The sequence below is a fragment of the Piliocolobus tephrosceles genome, chromosome 1 (assembly GCF_002776525.5).
Source record: "Piliocolobus tephrosceles isolate RC106 chromosome 1, ASM277652v3, whole genome shotgun sequence".
NCBI lineage: Eukaryota > Metazoa > Chordata > Mammalia > Primates > Cercopithecidae > Piliocolobus > Piliocolobus tephrosceles.
Window position 1 is genome coordinate 22,889,730 of NC_045434.1, and position 17,445 is coordinate 22,907,174.

Genomic DNA, 17,445 nt, shown 5'->3' on the forward strand with positions numbered 1-17,445 from the left:
TAGAATTTATTTAATTTCCCCTTCATTTATTTTTTTTATTTTTTGAGACGGAGTCTGGCTCTGCCGCCCAGGCTGGAGTGCAGTGGCCGGATCTCAGCTCACTGCAAGCTCCGTCTCCTGGGTTTACGCCATTCTCCTGCCTCAGCCTCCCGAGTAGCTGGGACTACAGGCGCCCGCCACGTCGCCCGGCTAGTTTTTTTTTTGTATTTTTTAGTAGAGACGGGGTTTCACCGTGTTAGCCAGGATGGTCTCGATCTCCTGACCTCGTGATCCGCCCGTCTCGGCCTCCCAAAGTGCTGGGATTACAGGCTTGAGCCACCGCGCCCGGCCTTCCCCTTCATTTAAAAAGATTATTTATTGAGCTGTTTGGAGTAAGTTATAGCAGTAAATATTTAACCCTGTATTTTTTAAGGACAAAGGCATTCTTTTTCATCACCACAATGCAGTCATTAAATCCAAGACACTTACCATTGATACGACCTCTTTTAACCTGGAGATGTTCCCTGCGTTTTGTTTTTTTTTAAGACATTTTTGAAACATACAGGCCCATTGTTTGGTAGAATGGTCCTCAATTTGAGTTTATCTTTTGCTTTCTTATGATTGGATTCATGAGCTTATGTAATCTGAAGGAATTATCCCCGGAGAGAGATGACATGGTCCTCTTTGTTTATCACATCAGAGAGCATTTGATGTGTATTCCATTTTTGGTGATGTTAGATTGACCTCTTGGTTGAGGTATATAATTTATTTCTAATGCTAAGAAAAGATAGCTTTCTCTGTTATGTGGTTTGGAGGGACAGAGGGCCTTCCATTGGGATGCTCTGTCTTAGGATGGAAAACTGGAACGTTTCCTGGTGGAAAGGTCTTATAGCTAATAGATGTGGCAGAACCATGGCTGGTTAGCACGTCTGCAGAATTTGGCCCAAGTGCTTCATCCAGTGGTGACTGATCATCTCCTGATAAGATACCCATTCATTAAGGGCTTACTCTGTGCTAAGCATTGTCTGTTTTAGCCCTCCTGCAAAGGAGAGGGATTATATTGGCCCAGGCAGAGCCACTGGGAAGTTGGATGACTTGCCTGCAAGTGGCAGAGCCACTTCCCTGAAAGTCTTTCAGCTGTGGTTCCTGCGTGCCCTTTCCCCAGACAGACTCCCATACTCACCGCTGCACCCGTGCCTGCACCCATAACGCTCTGCTGGTCTCTGCCCCACAGTGGCCATCAACCTCATCGTGCAGCACATCCAGGACATCCTGAATGGAGGGCCCTCCAAACGGCAGACCAATGGCTGTCTCAACGGCTACACCCCTTCACGCAAGAGGCAGGCATCGGAGTCCAGCAGCAGGCCGCATTGACCCGTCTCCATCGGACCCCAGCCCCTATCTCCAAGAGACAGAGGAGGGGTCAGGAGGCATTGCTCATCTGTACATACTGTTTCCTATGACATTACTGTATTTAAGAAAACACCATGGAGATGAAATGCCTTTGATTTTTTTTTTTTTTTCTTTTTGTACTTTGGAACGACAAAATGAAACGGAACTTGACCCTGAGCTTAAATAACAAAACCGTGCCAACTACTACTGGTGATGCCTAATTATGAATCCAACGTGTAACCAGTTATAAATACATATATATATAAAAGGATCTATTTTTGTGTAAATGTACAAATACTGTAAAGCTGTTTGCCATTAAGTATTTTGCAGGAGGGTCTGTACTTGAGTCTTTGAGGACTGGAGCTGGAATTTCACCAAGGGGAAATTGCCTGTTGTGTCCCAGGGCGGGGAGGCTCGGGCATCTGTGAGAGACGGGGAGGGTGGCTAAGGTCCCATTGCTCGAGTGCCCCGTGGAACTCGATGGGAATGGGGTTGGAAAACCTTGATTGCCTCCTGTGTCACATACCACTCTTGGAGCTGGAGCTTAGCGATATGTCAATGAGAGATACTCTTGTCTTTTTTCTTTTTTCTTTTTTCTTTTTTTTTGAGTTGAAATTAGGTAAAACCTCAACTCAAAAATCAAACTCAGGGAAGAGGCCCACTGAGGAGAACAAGTCTTCTGCACTTTCTTTCTGCCCTGCTCCCACCCTCTCGCCTCTGGCTGCTTGGATAGCTTGGTGACTCCTTCCTCACCCTCCTGCTTCTCCGTCTCTCCAAGAAGCCAGAGCTGCCTCTTTCCTTCCCTGGAAGAGATTTTATGGGATCGCTTCCTGATAGAAGATGGGAAGGAGAGGGCAGAACTGTGCCTGCTGTCATATCTGAAGAATCACTGGTTCTTTCTGCTTCCCAGGGACGTAACTGATCTGACTTCTTGGGCTTTTTCCTGTATTGTGGAATATAGAGTGCCCCATTGCAGGCTGGGCGTGGGTGAGGGCTTCGGTAACTGACGCCGGCAGCAGCACCTCACGAGCTGGCAGGGGAGCTCTGTCCATGGAAGGGTAGTAGTTTCTTTTTCCTGGAGGTTTGCAGTGAGGTGAGGAGAGTAACTTCGGTCAGGGATTCTCGCTAGCAGCATCATGGCTGGGATGATTTACTTATTTGCAATACCACCTAGTGGATATGGCAGCTGCAGAGCATAAAAGGGGCTCAGAAAAGCAGTTTTTAAAAAGTATTTGAAAGGGGAGTATTTAAATCATAAGTACCTAAGTTGGAGTCTGAGGTTGAAATATTTGGGGTGGAGATTTCTAGCTTTCCTGAGAGCCGCTGCTTGGTGGCAGTGTTTTCTCTGGAAGTACAGATTCCTGACATTCTGGGTGGAGGGGAGCCCAAGTGAGCCTGAAGGAGGTCTGATTATAGAGTCCCGAGCCTCAGTTTCTGACCACAGAAGAGCCAGAGATTTTCATTTCATGGTTGACCACCCTAGTGCTTGGTGGACTGTGCCGTTAGCTATCCCACTGTGGCTGCCATTGCCAGAAACATTTGGGAGAACCTTCTCTTTACATTGCTCTCAGAGCCTCTGTGAGCCATTCAGGTAAATCGGTCTCCGTTACTACCTGGTCACACCAAATTTTCCCCTCAGACTCAGCACCATCCAGTCTGATTCCCCTTCTCTGGGTTCAGTTTGACTCTAAATCTGTTTTGCTATTTTAGAAGAGTCAAACCTAGTCCCCAACAGAGCTTGCCACCTGGAGACTTTCAGGAGACCATGCAGGCTCTGAAAGGAGCTCCCAGTCACAGCAGCCACCTACTTGGAGCAAGGGAAGGCTCCCAAGATGCCTCCTTTGAAAGCCAGTGCTCACCAGGATGGCTGAGTTCTGGAGTGTGTGTTCAGGATCAATCATTATTATCCTTGTAGTCATGGCTTGATCAGTTCTGAGATGAAGCAGGGAATGCAGGACATCCTGAGGACACAGCATCCTGTGCATCCTGAGGACACAGGGCCCCTGGCCTTGACGGCACTGGGCCGTGCTCAGGTGAAGCCCACCCCTGTCTGGGAGAGCCTTGGCCTTTCAGTGGGCAGCATGCTCAACTTTACTTGAAGCTCCCAGGTGCCAAACCATTTAGTGCCTTGGCTGTTTATCCCACTGCCTTGGAAGATGGACTCGTCTCATCTCTGAGCCTTTACCTAGCTGCTTCCTCATCTACCTGTGGTGTTGGGACCAAGCCTCCAGTATCTCTGAGTAGGCCACTCCTAGCTTGGAAACAGCTATAAGGGCTGCCCTGCCCCTTGTCACATGATCACCAATTCTTGGTGGCTTGGCTGGGGACACGGAACAGTGTCTGCTGGGGTCTGTGACACACCATGTCTGGAACAAGGAAGGGGTGGAAGGCTCTACCCCTCTGTGGCAGCCCAGCATTTAGCCAACTCTGTATCTAAACTTGAGCTTTCTATGGAACAAACAATGGTCTTAGTTTGTTAAGAGCCTCTGGGTCTCTGATTCCATGGAGAGTTAGGAGTAGAATTATTAGACCAGAAACCATGACATTTGCCATCTAGGTACTCTTTGCTGTTCAGGGTGGAGGCACAGATGAGCAGAGTGGGGTGATGTGGGTTGTATGTGCATGCAAGTCCCCTGGCTCCAGAGCCATCCAGTGGTGCTCGGTTTTCTCTTCCTGCCCGGGTATTGTGTGTGGACCAAGTGTTTAGGAAACAAGCCCATAAGCATTATGTCACAGGAAGGCGTGGCCTCACACTCCTTCACACTAACGAGCCGTCTACTGACCCAAGTTTCTTATTCTCGGGCAGCCTGGGACCACTATGAGCAGAGAGATGGGAGTCTATGTAAGAAGGATGCAAGTGTCCTTTGATTTGGAGCGGACAGAGCAGATCCTTGCAAAGGCAGTGGGTTAAACAACAGGATGTCTGTGCGACAGGCCAGGGGAGGAGGGCAGAGACAGGGTCTCCAGTTCACCTGGCCACAGAACTAGCCTAATCATCCCTGCTTCTGGTCGTGGCCACTTGGCAGTCATGGGGAAGTTGACTCCCCGCCTCAATTGGGCTTGGAGCTGGATACTTGTGGGCACGCCCAGGGTGGGTTGCCAGCATTTCATTAGGCTGCTGGGTCGGGCCGGAGGCTTGTGTACACTTCGGAGCAGTCGGGCAGCAGGAGGGCCGGAAGCCTGGTTGGTTTGTATATGATTTCTCTTGCTGCTCTCGTGCACTTTCGTTGATTTAGCAACCTTGACCTGCACTGGCCCCCATGGCTGTTGGAGGGAAGTAGCCTCTTGCAGGGAAATACTTTCCTCTGCCCTGGAATCTCCTATGTGCCTGTTAAAGATTCCAGGGCCAAGAACTGGGCAGGCTGAGGAGCAGCTAGGTAGGTGGGTTATGGAGTTCAGGACGGTTTCTGGAAGGGATCGCCTGTACTTCTGTGCCACCGTTGCCCTTTACACTTTGCTCAGGGTGGGGTGGGGGAAGCATTCAAACAAAACAAGGAAGGGAACCGTCTGGTAAAGGCGTAAGTGGATGCATCCAGAGCTCAGTCCGCTTTCATCTTTTGTCTCTGGACGTTCTGCTGCCCTCCTCATACTGGGGACTGGCGTTCCAGGTCAGCTTGGCTGTGGTCTTAGAGGCAGGGAGAGCCTACCCAGTCCTGCCTCAGGAGCAGGGTGAGTAGCTAAATACAGACTTAGGTTTTTTTTCCCCCCCTTTTAAGATGCTTGCTCCTCTCCCTTTTCTTTTTTACCACCCTACCTTTATTGTTAGTGGTTACAAAGTGACCACATATTATGTACTTTGCTGTAAATAAAGACAGACAAAAAGGATCCGGCTCTCGCCTTCTGTGTGATGCTTGGCCCAGAGCAGCGACCGAATCCTAGCTGTGAAGCCCGAGTGGCTCCAGAGGGGCCATGCTGTGCATATGCGGTGTAGATGTCACTGGGCCTGCTGTCATGAAGCCTCATGATCCTGGGGTGTATGTGGGCCAGACCCCAGGCCTCACCTGGGCTCAGATACCAGTTCAGGTAGTGGACTTGCAGTTCTTGTCAAGTGGGAAGCCCAGGCCAGGGTTTCTGGGAGCCTTTGGTTCTTAGGACATTCTGGCGCTGTGTTCCCCCGATGCCATCCAGTTTACCTGGCCTCTGCCCCATTGCCTTCCTTAGGCTGGTGACCCAGCCCCTTCCTTGCTCAAACAAACCCTTTTAAAGTAAACTTTTTTGAGGGAGGTGGGTGGAAGATGAGGAAAGTTTACATTATAACAACACAGAACAGTTGCATGTTGCCCACACGCTGTGAATGGATGTATATGTATGTTCATCCCTGTTTTTCAAAGACCTAGGCCACCCACCAAAAATAGAAAAATGATTGGCTTTTGTCAGGGTGTGGTGGCTCGTGCCTGTAATCCCAGCATTTTAAGAGGCCAGGGCAGGAGGACTGCTTGAGGCCAGGAGTTCGAGACCAGCCTGGGCAAGAGGGTGAAACCCCATCTCTACTAAAAAAATTAGCTAGGTGTGGTGGTGCATGCCTGTAATCCTAGCTACTCGGGAGGCTGAAGCACGAAAATCACTTGAACTCAAGAGGCAGAAATTGTAGTAAGCCGAGATCGCACCTCTGCACACTAATGCAACAGAGAAAGATTGTCTCAAAAAAAAAAAAGGAAAAAAATGGCTTTTATGCTTTGTCGCGCCCTATCCACTATTAACTTGCCACCTTTCGTAGCTTCTCATTCATCTCTTCCACCACTGCCTGCCAGGCACCCAGTGACTGTCATTGATGGGCAGAGCCGTTTTCCTTCTAGCCACTAGTTCCACTCTGACAGGTGCAACCCCATCTGTGAATTTAGCAGCTTTTTAACAGGATCTGTCCTCAGAAGGTGGCTATTTTAAGCAACACTCAGGTGCCCCTGCAAGAGCTAACGTAAGCATTGTCAACTTCTGGCAGGTGAAGATGTGAGTCACAGTAAGTGGCTTGCCTGGTGTCACACAGGCAGTGGCTATGCAAGTCGGTGCTTAGCTGTGGTTCACTTTCCCTCTGCACTGCTCGCAATCTCGCCTGTCCCAAGCCGACCACCTCTGGACTTTGATGCTTTGCTTGGGATGCCACTTGGTTCTCACTGTGTGTTTCTGCACCTTTGTTGTAGTTGGAGGGGACCGTGGTGCAGGCCAGTAATGCCCCGGAGTCGATTTTTTAGTTTTGTCTCCCTACCCTTGTGACACAACATCCTCTGAGCCATCCTTCAGCTCCACAGCTAGGAGGAGATGCCTGTTTGACTAGTGCTGCTTTAATCAGACCCTAATTGGGGCAGATTAAAAGAAACCTGTTAGGACCTGCTGAAAGATTTTAAATAAGGGGTGGAGAAGGAGACTTGAGATGTGGGAAAGTGCTTTGAGAGGATGGAACCAGAGATGGAGTTCTGTTATTTGGTGCTGGGGCGGGGGGTGGGGGGGATGTTTAGATTTCTATTTTAAAGCAGACCGTAATCAGATCACTTTCTTTTTTTTTTTTTTTTTTAATGGGTTTAAAATTTTTATTTTTACAAATATACTGGAGAATCATGCAATGCTGCCAGCATTGGATGCAGTCCGGGGCCACAAGTCTGCACACTCCTTTGCTGCTGGTCCTGTAATGGCAGAACCTTTCGTCTCGCCTTTATGGTTCACTATGACCCCTGCATTATCTTCAAAATAAAGAAACACGCCATCTTTTCTACGGTATGACTTTCGTTGTCGAATGACCACTGCTGGATGTACCTTTTTTGTGAGCTTTGGTTTGCCTTTCTTGACTGTGGCCATCACCATGTCACCCACACCAGCAGCGGGAAGTCTGTTCAGCCGTCCCTTGATCCCCTTCACGGAGATGATATACAGGTTTTTGGCTCCTGTGTTGTCAGCACAATTGATCACAGCTCCTACCGGAAGACCCAAGGAAATCCGGAATTTCGCACCAGAGGACCCACCACGTCCTCGCTTCGACATCTTGAACGCTGGAGAGGAAAAAAGGAATCAGATCACTTTCTAAACCCAGAATTAAGTAAAGCTACTTGAGAGATTTTGGATTTTGTGTGGGTGTGTGTGTTTGCATGTATATTTATACACACACACATACATATGCTTATAATTTTTTCATGAACTAAAATAACAAAATACCAAGTAAAAAATTTGAGTTAGGACTAAACCCAAGATTTATATTCTCAATTAAATGAATGGTGGTGAGGGGCAGGAGAATATGAAGTTGTGCCTTATACATACTCCCTTTTCATACAGTCATATCCATGCTTAGTTAGCATTGCCTTTTCTTACTGAGGATGTGTTTAGACTAGATCCAACGGTGCCTATGACATGGTGCCTAGAATGAAAGTGGTGCAGGGTTTAATGCAGTGCTCACTGAATTCTGACTGTTCTGGTCCAGGGAAAGCCACCATGGCCTCTGCCTAAATTGCTCACACGTGATGGTGGAATTCTATGCTGAAAAGCCCAGGAGTTTTTCACCCAAGATAATTGTAGTTGTGGATGTTCTCAAGATTTCTCTTTATAATGGCATATACTTTCTCTTCTGTTTCTGAAATTTCCAGCTTGCATTGTAATGTTCACATTCAACTTATCCAGCTTTCGTTACACTTTCATTTTATCCTTAAAACAGTCCTGCGAAATATATAAGGAATGTGGTCATGCTCCAGTTTTACTGAGAAGGAAACTTGATTTAAACCCAAAGCAACTGCTGGGAAGTAGGACAAGCTGTATAGTCAGGTTGTGTGGTGTGTGCCTGCCATCTAATGGTGGCATTCAGATTGCAACAGGAAGGTTGTTTTGGGTTGCGGAACTTGGCATATGCTTGGCTATCATGGTTTGTAAGAGAGTTGTTGGAGTGTCCCTAAAAGTCTTTTTTTTTTTTTTTTCTGGAAAAAAAATTTTTTTAAGAGATGGGGCAGGGCTATGCTCTTCCCCAGGTGGGTCTTGAACTTCTGGGCTCAAGGGATGGATCCTCCTGCCTCAGCCTCCTGAGTAGCTGGGACTATAGGCATGCACCAGGGCACCTGGCTTTTGGAAAATCTTAAAGTCTTCACTAGGGGAGATGGAAGCTGACCCTCTTAATTCTCTATTGCTACCATCTGTTGCAGTGGTTCCACAAGATGGCCATCGTAATCAGTGGGTGAGCTTGTTTAAAAACTTGAGTGGGATCCGTTCCTGAGAATTCTAGGGAGGGAATCTTTTTTTTAGACAGGGTCTCACTCTTGCCCAGGCTGGAGTACAGTGCCATGGTCATGGCTTATTGCAACCTCAGATTCCTGGTCTCAAGTGATCCTCCCACCTCAGCCTCCTGAGTAGCTGTGACTGCAGGTGTGCACCACCATACCCAACTATTTTTTTATTTTTGTAGAGATGGGGTTTCGCCATGTTGGGGAGGGAATCTTTTATAACAAACTGGACAGGTGAATCGGACGGACAGGTAGGGTTGGAAACTAGGGGCCTTGTGTATTTAACCATATAGACCATTAAAATCTGTGGTGTTTGTTGCGTTGGGGATCCCATTTCTCCCAGAAGTGTCCTATGTGTTAAGGACCTCCCCTGCCTGCATGGAGACTGGAAAGAGGGTTTCGAGGCTGCGCCCAAGCCCATTCAAAGTCAGCACCGTTCTCTAAGGTTGTCAGACCCCAGGAGGCTCTGGGCTGGAATTTTCCCGGGAATGTTCTTTAGGATGTCTGCTAGAGCTGGGGTGCTTTTACAAGTTAGCGAGCCCAGTGGCCTTCAAACATGTTTTGGCTGTGGATCCCTTCAGGAAGTCTTACCTGAAATTTCAATGTGGAAATTAGAGGAAAGCAAAGCTGTGTGGTTGAAACTGGCAAGGGGGGTCTGGAGCCTCCCCTTAGCCTCTCCCTTGAGCTTGGAAACCATTTAAACCCAGGCTTCTCATTTCACAGATGATGAAATAGACCCAGAAGCAAAGTGACTGGGTCAAGATCCCATCGCTGGGCTGTAGGTCTGCAGTGGATTGGATTAGGACAGAGTTGGCTTGGGAAAGAATACCTAAACTAGCAGCCTTCTCAGCAGCCACTGCTAGAGCCCTGCCCCTAGGCTGAACTCAGCTGTTGTAGAGAAGGTTTTAGTAAAACCAAAGCAGGGTATTTTGATCAGACATCATTTGGGTTTTAGAGCTTAGCCTATCCCTGGAGCTCTGTGCCTCGCAGGCTGAGACGCACCCATTTCTGGGCCTTTTGCCATCCCGATGCCCACTTTGGGGTGAGGCCGTGATATGGAAGTTGGGTTCGAGGATGGCATAAGGAAGGATATCTGTTGCACATATTATCTAGTCATTTTAAAGGGATCCTGCAATTTAATGGTGTGTGTTTCACCATTTCTTCAAAATAGTGAAAGTCAAAAAGTCCTGGCATCAAAACGAAAGGGTCTGATATTGTGTTCTCTGATTCTTCAGCTAAAGGGGCTGCCTAGGGGGTCAGACAAGCTGAGGGACACTTGGCATCTTTAGCAGGACAGTCTACATCATACCTGGAACCCCTTTAGACCCAGTGTCCACCTCTACTTAGGATGTTCCGGTACCCTGGCTGACGAAAAGACCCCATCTTTGTCAGTTGGGGTTTATATACATACATTTTGTGGGGGAGCGCCATGAACCCCTCTAGCAGGCTACAGAAGGACCCCTTCTCCGAATGTTTTTACATACATGAAATAACACCCCACAAATATCAAAGGAAATAAATTGCAATGCGGTTACCAAAACATAAAGACAAATCTGGGATATAGTAAGATATGTGTTGCTTTATTAACACATCAAATTACAAGATCCAGCAGCAGGTCTAATATCTACCAAAATTGTGTGGTAGTGATGCACCTGAGTGATATTTTGCAATTCTGTAACAATAATGTGTTGTGAAAGTAACTGATTTCTGTGGCTGACAAACAAATACAGTCAATATTTCTATGATGCCTACAAATTGCCTTCATAATGGAAGGGCATGCTAAATTTCAGTTACAGACTAGTGAAAAGATAGATGTCATTTTTCAAGTCATGGATTACCTGAATTCTGCTCAGTGCTTTATCCTCAGATTACGAACCCCTGTCCAGATCCAAATCATCCTGGTCACCTGGAGACTAAGGCAGACCAAAGGTTTTCCTCTTTACCCTGCGTGTGGAATGAGCTAAGCCTCAGTCAGTGGTGCTGGGCTTCTTGTGAGATAATTGTACTGGCTCTGGTCTGTAGAAACGAAATGAGCATCCCACATTTAAAACATTCTTGGAATCACGTTTAAAAGAGTAAAAAACAGGACTGGGTGCAGTGGCTCATGCCTGTAATCAGTGCTTTGGGAGGCCAAGGTGGGAGGATGGTTTGAGGCCAGGAGTTTGAGACCAGCTTGGGCAACATAGTAAGACTCCTGGCATCGTGGTGCGCACCTATAGTCCTACTTGGGTGGCTGCTGTGGGATGATCACTTGAGCCCAAGAGTTTGAGACTGAGGGAGCTATGATCACACCACTGCACTCCTGCCTGGGTGACAGAATGAGACCCTGTCACAAACACACAAAAACAAAACAAAAAACTCAAAACAGGTGAAATTTATTTTTGCGTTATATTTTATTTATATAAACTATGTAAAATATTTTAATATGTAATGTAAAATTATTCATGAGATTTTTACATGCTTTTTTTGGTACAGAGTCTTCGGTGTGTCTATTTTGCATTCACGGCACATCTCCATCTGGACTAACCACATATCAAGGGGCTCACTGGCCACATGGCTAGTGGCCATGTCATTGGGCAGCACTGGTTTATATAGTTAGAATGATATCATGTCAGGGCTGGGCAACGCTGCAGTTGAGTCCTAATTTTTTTTACCTAAGGGGAAATTGGGGTTCAGAGAAAGAAGGTGATTTATCCAAGGTCATGGTTAGCTAGAGAGCAAGGCTTTGGTTAGGCCCTGGTCTAGTGGATGTTCTACCATCATGCTGCCTGTTGGTAAAGGTTATGCTTTTCTAGCCCTGAGTCTGATGGAAGGCCTGAGTCTTTTAGGAGAAGCCCAGGCTTTGGGGGTTCCGCCTCTGAAAGCCCAGTGATGAAAGATGCCACAAAGACAGCTAACCAGAGCTGAGGAGAGGAAAGCCTGGAACATGAAGGCTTCAGGGGATATAGTAATGGGAGATGGGGTCACCTCATAGGAGGAAGAGTAAATGCTGGTTAAGGAATGGGTGAAGAGAAAGTGAATCTTTCTCAAAGAAATCCAGGGTGGAGAGAAGTAAACAGTAAGTTGTCAAAAAGAAATGTGATAAACTGGCAAAATATTTGCAATGATATTGAAAAATGGGAACACATTAAAGTCCATTTATTCCACAGAGGTCAAGAGATGATTGGAATGAATGGAAGGTGGAAATGACTGGTAATCAAAGGAAAAGAGGAGGAAATGGCAGAATGCTCTAGTTCTTACCTAAAAACAGATAAGGGAAGACGCCAGGGAATTGTCCTTTTCCTTGCACCTCCATCATCTATCCCGAGACGCCACCCTGACAGCTCGCTTGTCCATGGCACTGTGGGTGTGTATGGCGAGTGGCCTCTTCTGCACTGGGGGCTCCTCGAGAGCCCGGAGCATGTCTGGCTCCTCTTAGTGTCCCCAACACGTGGGATGGCAGGTTCCTGATGCAGAGGAGGTGCTTGGCAAGCATTTGAAAGACAAATGGGAATAAAGGAGTGAGTGACTGAGGGAGAGCTGTTCTGCAGCCGGGACAGGCGCAGAGTCGGGGCCCTCGCTCTACTCTCAATGCCCCACTCTTTCCTGGGGACGTTTGTAGATTGCTCGCTTCTGTCAGTCCTCTTCATCTGAGAAATGAGAGCATCACCTCTGCCCTCCTCAATTTAGTGGTTTAGAAGACCATGTGAAATAATCGGTATAACATGCATTGGAGGCAAAAAAAAAAAAAAAAAAAAAAAAAAAAAAAAAAAAAAAAAAAAAAAACGATAACACAAACATATACTGTGTTACTCATTTTCAGTACAAAGTGCAACTGGGCCAAAGTGGTACTAAGACTTGATCGAGTTCAGCCTCGACCAATATATTTGTAAGGAAAATAAGATGTCCACACAAAGCCAGAAAGCAGATTAGAGCAGATGAGAACAGCAAAGTGGATTCAGGGAATCAAAGCCTGTGTCAGCCAGGCTTGGGGCAATGTCTGCGAGCTAGCAGGAAGCACAAAGACAATGTTCACTCAAGGCGTCACTTGTCATAAGACCTAAGCGCCCCAGTGTCAGAGAAGTACCCCCACCATACTGAGCATCACTGAGGGAGGCTCTTTCAGTGAGGATTAGGTTCAATGGCACATCATAGAAAAACAAAAGAACCAAAACAACTGGCTTAGGCAAGGTAGAAGTTGACTTTACTCACAGAAGTCTAGGGTTTGGAAGTCCGGAGCTAATACGGCGGTTTCATCATATTGTAAGGGACTCAGGCTCCCGTTCCTATCATCCGCTCTTGGTTGATGTTTTCAAAGTCACTTTTTGGTCTCAAAAGGCTGCTGGAGTCACAGTCAGCAGATCTTCATTCTACACAGAAGGAAGAGGAGATGAAGGGCATGCCTTATTCCTGTTAAGGAAGACTTTCCAGAAACACCACATGACACTTCTGCTTACATCTCTTTGGCTGGAACTTAGTCTAGGTCTACACCTACCTCCTAGGGAGGTTGGGAAATGTGATCCTTTTAGTTGACTGCATTCCTACCCTGAATAAAATACGAAATGTGCAAAGATAATATAAGCAAAAAGAAACAGTCAAGCATGACAAGCACTCAGTCAATGACATCTGTTAATATAATTTTATTTTATTATTTTTACATTTATTGTTTTAAAAAACAGCTTTATTGAGGTATAAAGGGCATAAAATAAACTACACATATTTAAAGTGTTTAATTTGATAAATTTGACATATGTATCCACCTGTGAAACCATCACCATAATCAAGATAGTGAACATATCCGTCGCCTCCTGAAGTTTCCTCATGCTCCTTTGTAATCCTCCCTCCTACTCCAGGGAACCACGGAACTGCCTTCTTCTCACTAGAGATTACTTTGTGTTTTATAGAATTTTATATAAGTGGAATCATATAGTATGTACTCCTTTTCTTTTTGTTTGGCTTTTTACTCAGCACAATTTTGTGATTCATCCATGTTGTGTGTATCAAAGTTTCTCTCATTGTTTTGGAGGAGGGTTGTTTGTTTTCTTATCGAGTTTTCTTTTTTTTCGTTAAGAGAGATGTGGTCTTGCCATATTGCCCAGGCTGGTTTTGAACTCCTGGCCTCAAGTGATCCTCCTGCCTCAGCCTCCCAAAGTGCTGGGATTATAGATATGAGCCACCATACCTGGCCTTCCTTACTGAGTTTTGAGAGTTCTTTATGTATTCTGGATACAAGTCATTTTCAAACTTTGCAAATATTTTCTTTTATTCTGTGGCTTGTCTTTCTTTTCTTAAATGACACTGTCTTTTAGAAAACTCTTGTTTTAAATTTTGATGAAGTCTGACTTGCCAATTTTGGTTTGGTGCCATAGCTAATAAATCTTTGCTTAATTTAATGTCACTTTTTTTTTTTTTCTGAGATGGAGTCTCGCTCTGTTGCCCAGGCTGGAGTGCAGTGGCATGATCTTGGCTCACTGCAGCCTCCACCTCCCAGGTTCAAGCAATTCTTCTGCCTCAGCCTCCTGAGTAGCTGGGACTACAGGTGCACGCCACCACACCCGGCTAATAATTTTGTATTTTTAGTAGAGATGGGGTTTCACCATGTTGGTCAGGTGGGTCTCAAACTCCTGACCTCGTGATCTGCTCACCTGGGCCTTCCAAAGTGCTGGGATTACAAGCGTGAACCACCACACCCAGCCAGTGGTTTTTTGTTTGTTTGTTTGTTTATTTGTTTGTTTGGACAGAATCTCACTTTGTTGCCCCGGCTAGAGTGCAGTGGCATGATCTCAGGTTACTGCAACCTCCACCTCCTAGGTTCAAGCCATTCTGCTGCCTCAGCCTCTTGAGTACCTGGGATTACAGGCACCCACCACCACTACTAATCTTTGTATTTTTAGTAGAAACGGGTTTCACTATGTTGGCTAGGCTGGTCTTGAACTCCTGACCTCAAGTGATCTGCTTGCCTTTGCCTCCCAAAGTGCTGGGATTACAGGTGTGAGCCACCACTCCCAGCCACAAAAATTTTTCTCTTGTGCTGTCTTCTGAAAGTTTTATTGTTTTGGGTGGGTTTTTTTTTTTTTTTTGAGTTAAATTTTTTTTTTTTTTTTTTTTTTTCATTCTGTCACCCAGGCTGGAGCACAGTGGTGCAATTATGGCTCACTACAGCCTTGACCTCCTGGGTTCAAGTGATTCTCCTGCCTCAGCCTCCTGAGTAGCTGGGATTGCAGCAGTGCAACACAATGCCTGGCTAAAGTTTTGACTTTTTGATACAAGGTCTTACTATGTTGTCTAGGCTGGTCTCAAACTCCTGAGCTAAAGCAATCCTTCTGCCTCAGCCTCCCGAAGTGCTGGGATTACTGGCCTGAAACACTGCGCCTGGTAAGTTAATTTTTTAAGATGGTGTGAGGTAATAGATGGAAGTTCATTTTTTACATGTGATATCCATGTGTTTTAGCACCATAATTGAAGACTGTCTTTTCTCTTTTGAATTGTCTTTGCACCTTTGTGAAAAAGTCATTTGTCCATATATGTGGGTCTGTTTCTAGACTCTGTTCCATTGTTTTGTCTGTCTTGACATCTATGCCACACTGTCTTAATTACTGTAGCTTTATAATAAATCTTGAAATCTAGTAGTGTCAGCTCTCCAACTTTATTCTTTGTCAAAATCGTTTTGGCTGTTCTGAGTTCTTTGCAATTCTATATAAATGTTAAAGAATCAGCTTGTCAATTTCCACAAAAAATGCTGGGACTTTAATTGGGATGGTGTCGAATCCATAGATCAATTTGGGGACAGCTGACATTTTAACAGTGTTATGTCTTTTGATTTATGAACAAGATACATCTGTCCATTTATTTTGGTCTTTAAAAGTGTCAGCAATGTTTTATTGTTTTCAACGTATAAGTCTTATCTGTCTTTTATCAGATGTATCCCTACATAGTTTATATTTTATGATGCTATTGTAAATAGTGTTTTTTTAAAAAGTCCAACTTACGATTGTTTGTTGCAAGTATATAAAAATACAATTGATTTTTATATATTGGTCTTTTATTCTGCGATCTTGCTAAATTCACTGTTTTTAGAGTGGTGTTGGAAGAGAGCAGAGAGAAAACAGTGGTTCAACCTACCATGTTTAACCAAAAGTTGAGATTTTTATGTTCACTTTTATCCTCTTTTTAGGTTTGAAAATTACACAATGTATTTTTCTTACTTTAGTGGCCATCTTTTAAAATTGACATGTATAGTTGACAAAGTCTGAATTTAATCAGTATTTCTCTCCTTTTCCTAAACAATATGAAAGCTTTGAAAGCTTAAACTCTGACCACTCTATCTTACCTGTTATTGATGTTAAGTATTATAGTTCCACCTTGCTTTTATATTCCTGACATTGGTTACAATTACGGTTTTATCCTGTCAGTGCTCATTTCGATTTTCTCAGATTATTACTAATGACTTTGTTTACTCTGTTATTTTGCATTGTCAATCTTGGTGATGGATTCAGTTTTCTTCATAACACACATTTTCTCATAATTCTTTGGCAGAAGTATTAGTGGGACACTCTTTGTTGGAAAATACCTTTATGTTACCCTCATTCTTGAGTTATAATTTAGCTGTTTCTCTCAACATTTTGAATAGATTGGTCTTCTGTTTTCTGTCTTTTAAAAAGACTTCTCTTTGATGTATTGCAGTTTTTTATGATATGCTGAGATGTGGATTTATTTTTATTTATCCTACTTAGGACTTGTTCTTCCTGAAGGCAAGATCTATGTGTTTCATCTATTCTAGAAATTTTATAGCTATTATCTTTTCTAGTGTTGCCTTCTCACCTTTCTCTCTGTTTTCTATCTTTTGATCTGTGGTTCCATGTACATAGGACCTTTTGTTCTTTCCTCTAAGTCTCTTACTCTCTTATTTTATTTTTAATCTGTTTTTTGTTTGTTTGTTTGTTTGTTTGAGACAGGGTCTCACTCTATTGCCCAGGCCGAAATGCAGCAGAGTGATCGCGGCTTGCTGCAGCCTCAACCTCCTGGGCTCAAGTGATCCTCCCACCTCAGCCTCCTAAGTAGCTGGGACCACAGGCGTGAGCCACCATGCCCGGTTAATTTTTGTATTTTTTTGTAGAGGTAGGGTTTCACTAGGTTTCCCAGGCTGGTCTCGCACTCTTGGACTCGAGTGATTTACCTGTCTTGTCCTCCCAAAGTGAGGGGATTATTGGTATGTACCACTGTGCCCTGCCTTATTTTTAATCTTTTTAATGTCTCAAGCTACATTGTAGCTAAGCTCCTTAGATCATTTCCAATTTAGTTACTCTCTTCAGCCATGTTTAGTTTGCTGTTTAAAACTTACCAAGTTTTTAATTTCAATGACCATATTTTTAGCTTTTAGAAAAACCATTTCATTATAGTCCACATCTGCTTGTTGATTTTTATTTTAAATTGCTATTCTTGGCCCTTGCCTAATGTCATTTTCTTATACGCTCAGCTATGCATTAAGCAGGACTTCACTATTATTATTTTTTGTATTTTATCTAGAACTTCTAGGTATTTTGTAGCAGGAAGGTTTTCTGGTTATCTGAACCATGATGATGAAAAAAAAAGTGTCTCATTGGTTTTTTCAAACTTTCTCCTCCAGAGAAATTCTGCTTTGTTCACAGCGTCAAATGTTCCTTGGAGTTCTAAACTTCCATTGTTCTATGTATGTGAAGCATGCTGGGATGCCTGGGTGGTGGAGTGTTGTTACTTCACATTAAATTGTGGGCTCCTTTAAGATCAGGAACTGTGAAATGTGTTTTTCCTGTATCTCACGTGTCCTGGCAGGGTACTTGCCACGTAGTCAGTGCCTGATAAACAGTTGGCTGATTTCCTTATTTAACTTTTGCTTTAGAGCCAGACCCCTCGCTAGTGGAGA

General features: G+C 44.7%; 1 protein-coding gene and 1 pseudogene across 2 annotated transcripts in view; one reads left to right on the forward strand and one right to left on the reverse strand.

Moving 5' to 3' along the window:
- Nucleotides 1-5,196, forward strand: part of UCK2 (uridine-cytidine kinase 2) — an 87,883-nt gene extending 82,687 nt beyond the window's left edge. Inside the window, exon 7 of the mRNA XM_023207061.3 lies at nt 1,214-5,196. Coding sequence (XP_023062829.1) covers nt 1,214-1,353 — 140 coding nt within the window. The 3' untranslated portion in view covers nt 1,354-5,196. The remainder of the gene's footprint in view (nt 1-1,213) is intronic.
- A 1,662-nt stretch (nt 5,197-6,858) lies between these two features.
- Nucleotides 6,859-7,365, reverse strand: LOC111539288 (annotated as a pseudogene). The gene has a single exon (XR_002730630.3). The product of XR_002730630.3 is annotated as a 60S ribosomal protein L23 pseudogene (transcript).
- Nucleotides 7,366-17,445: the final 10,080 nt, after the last annotated feature.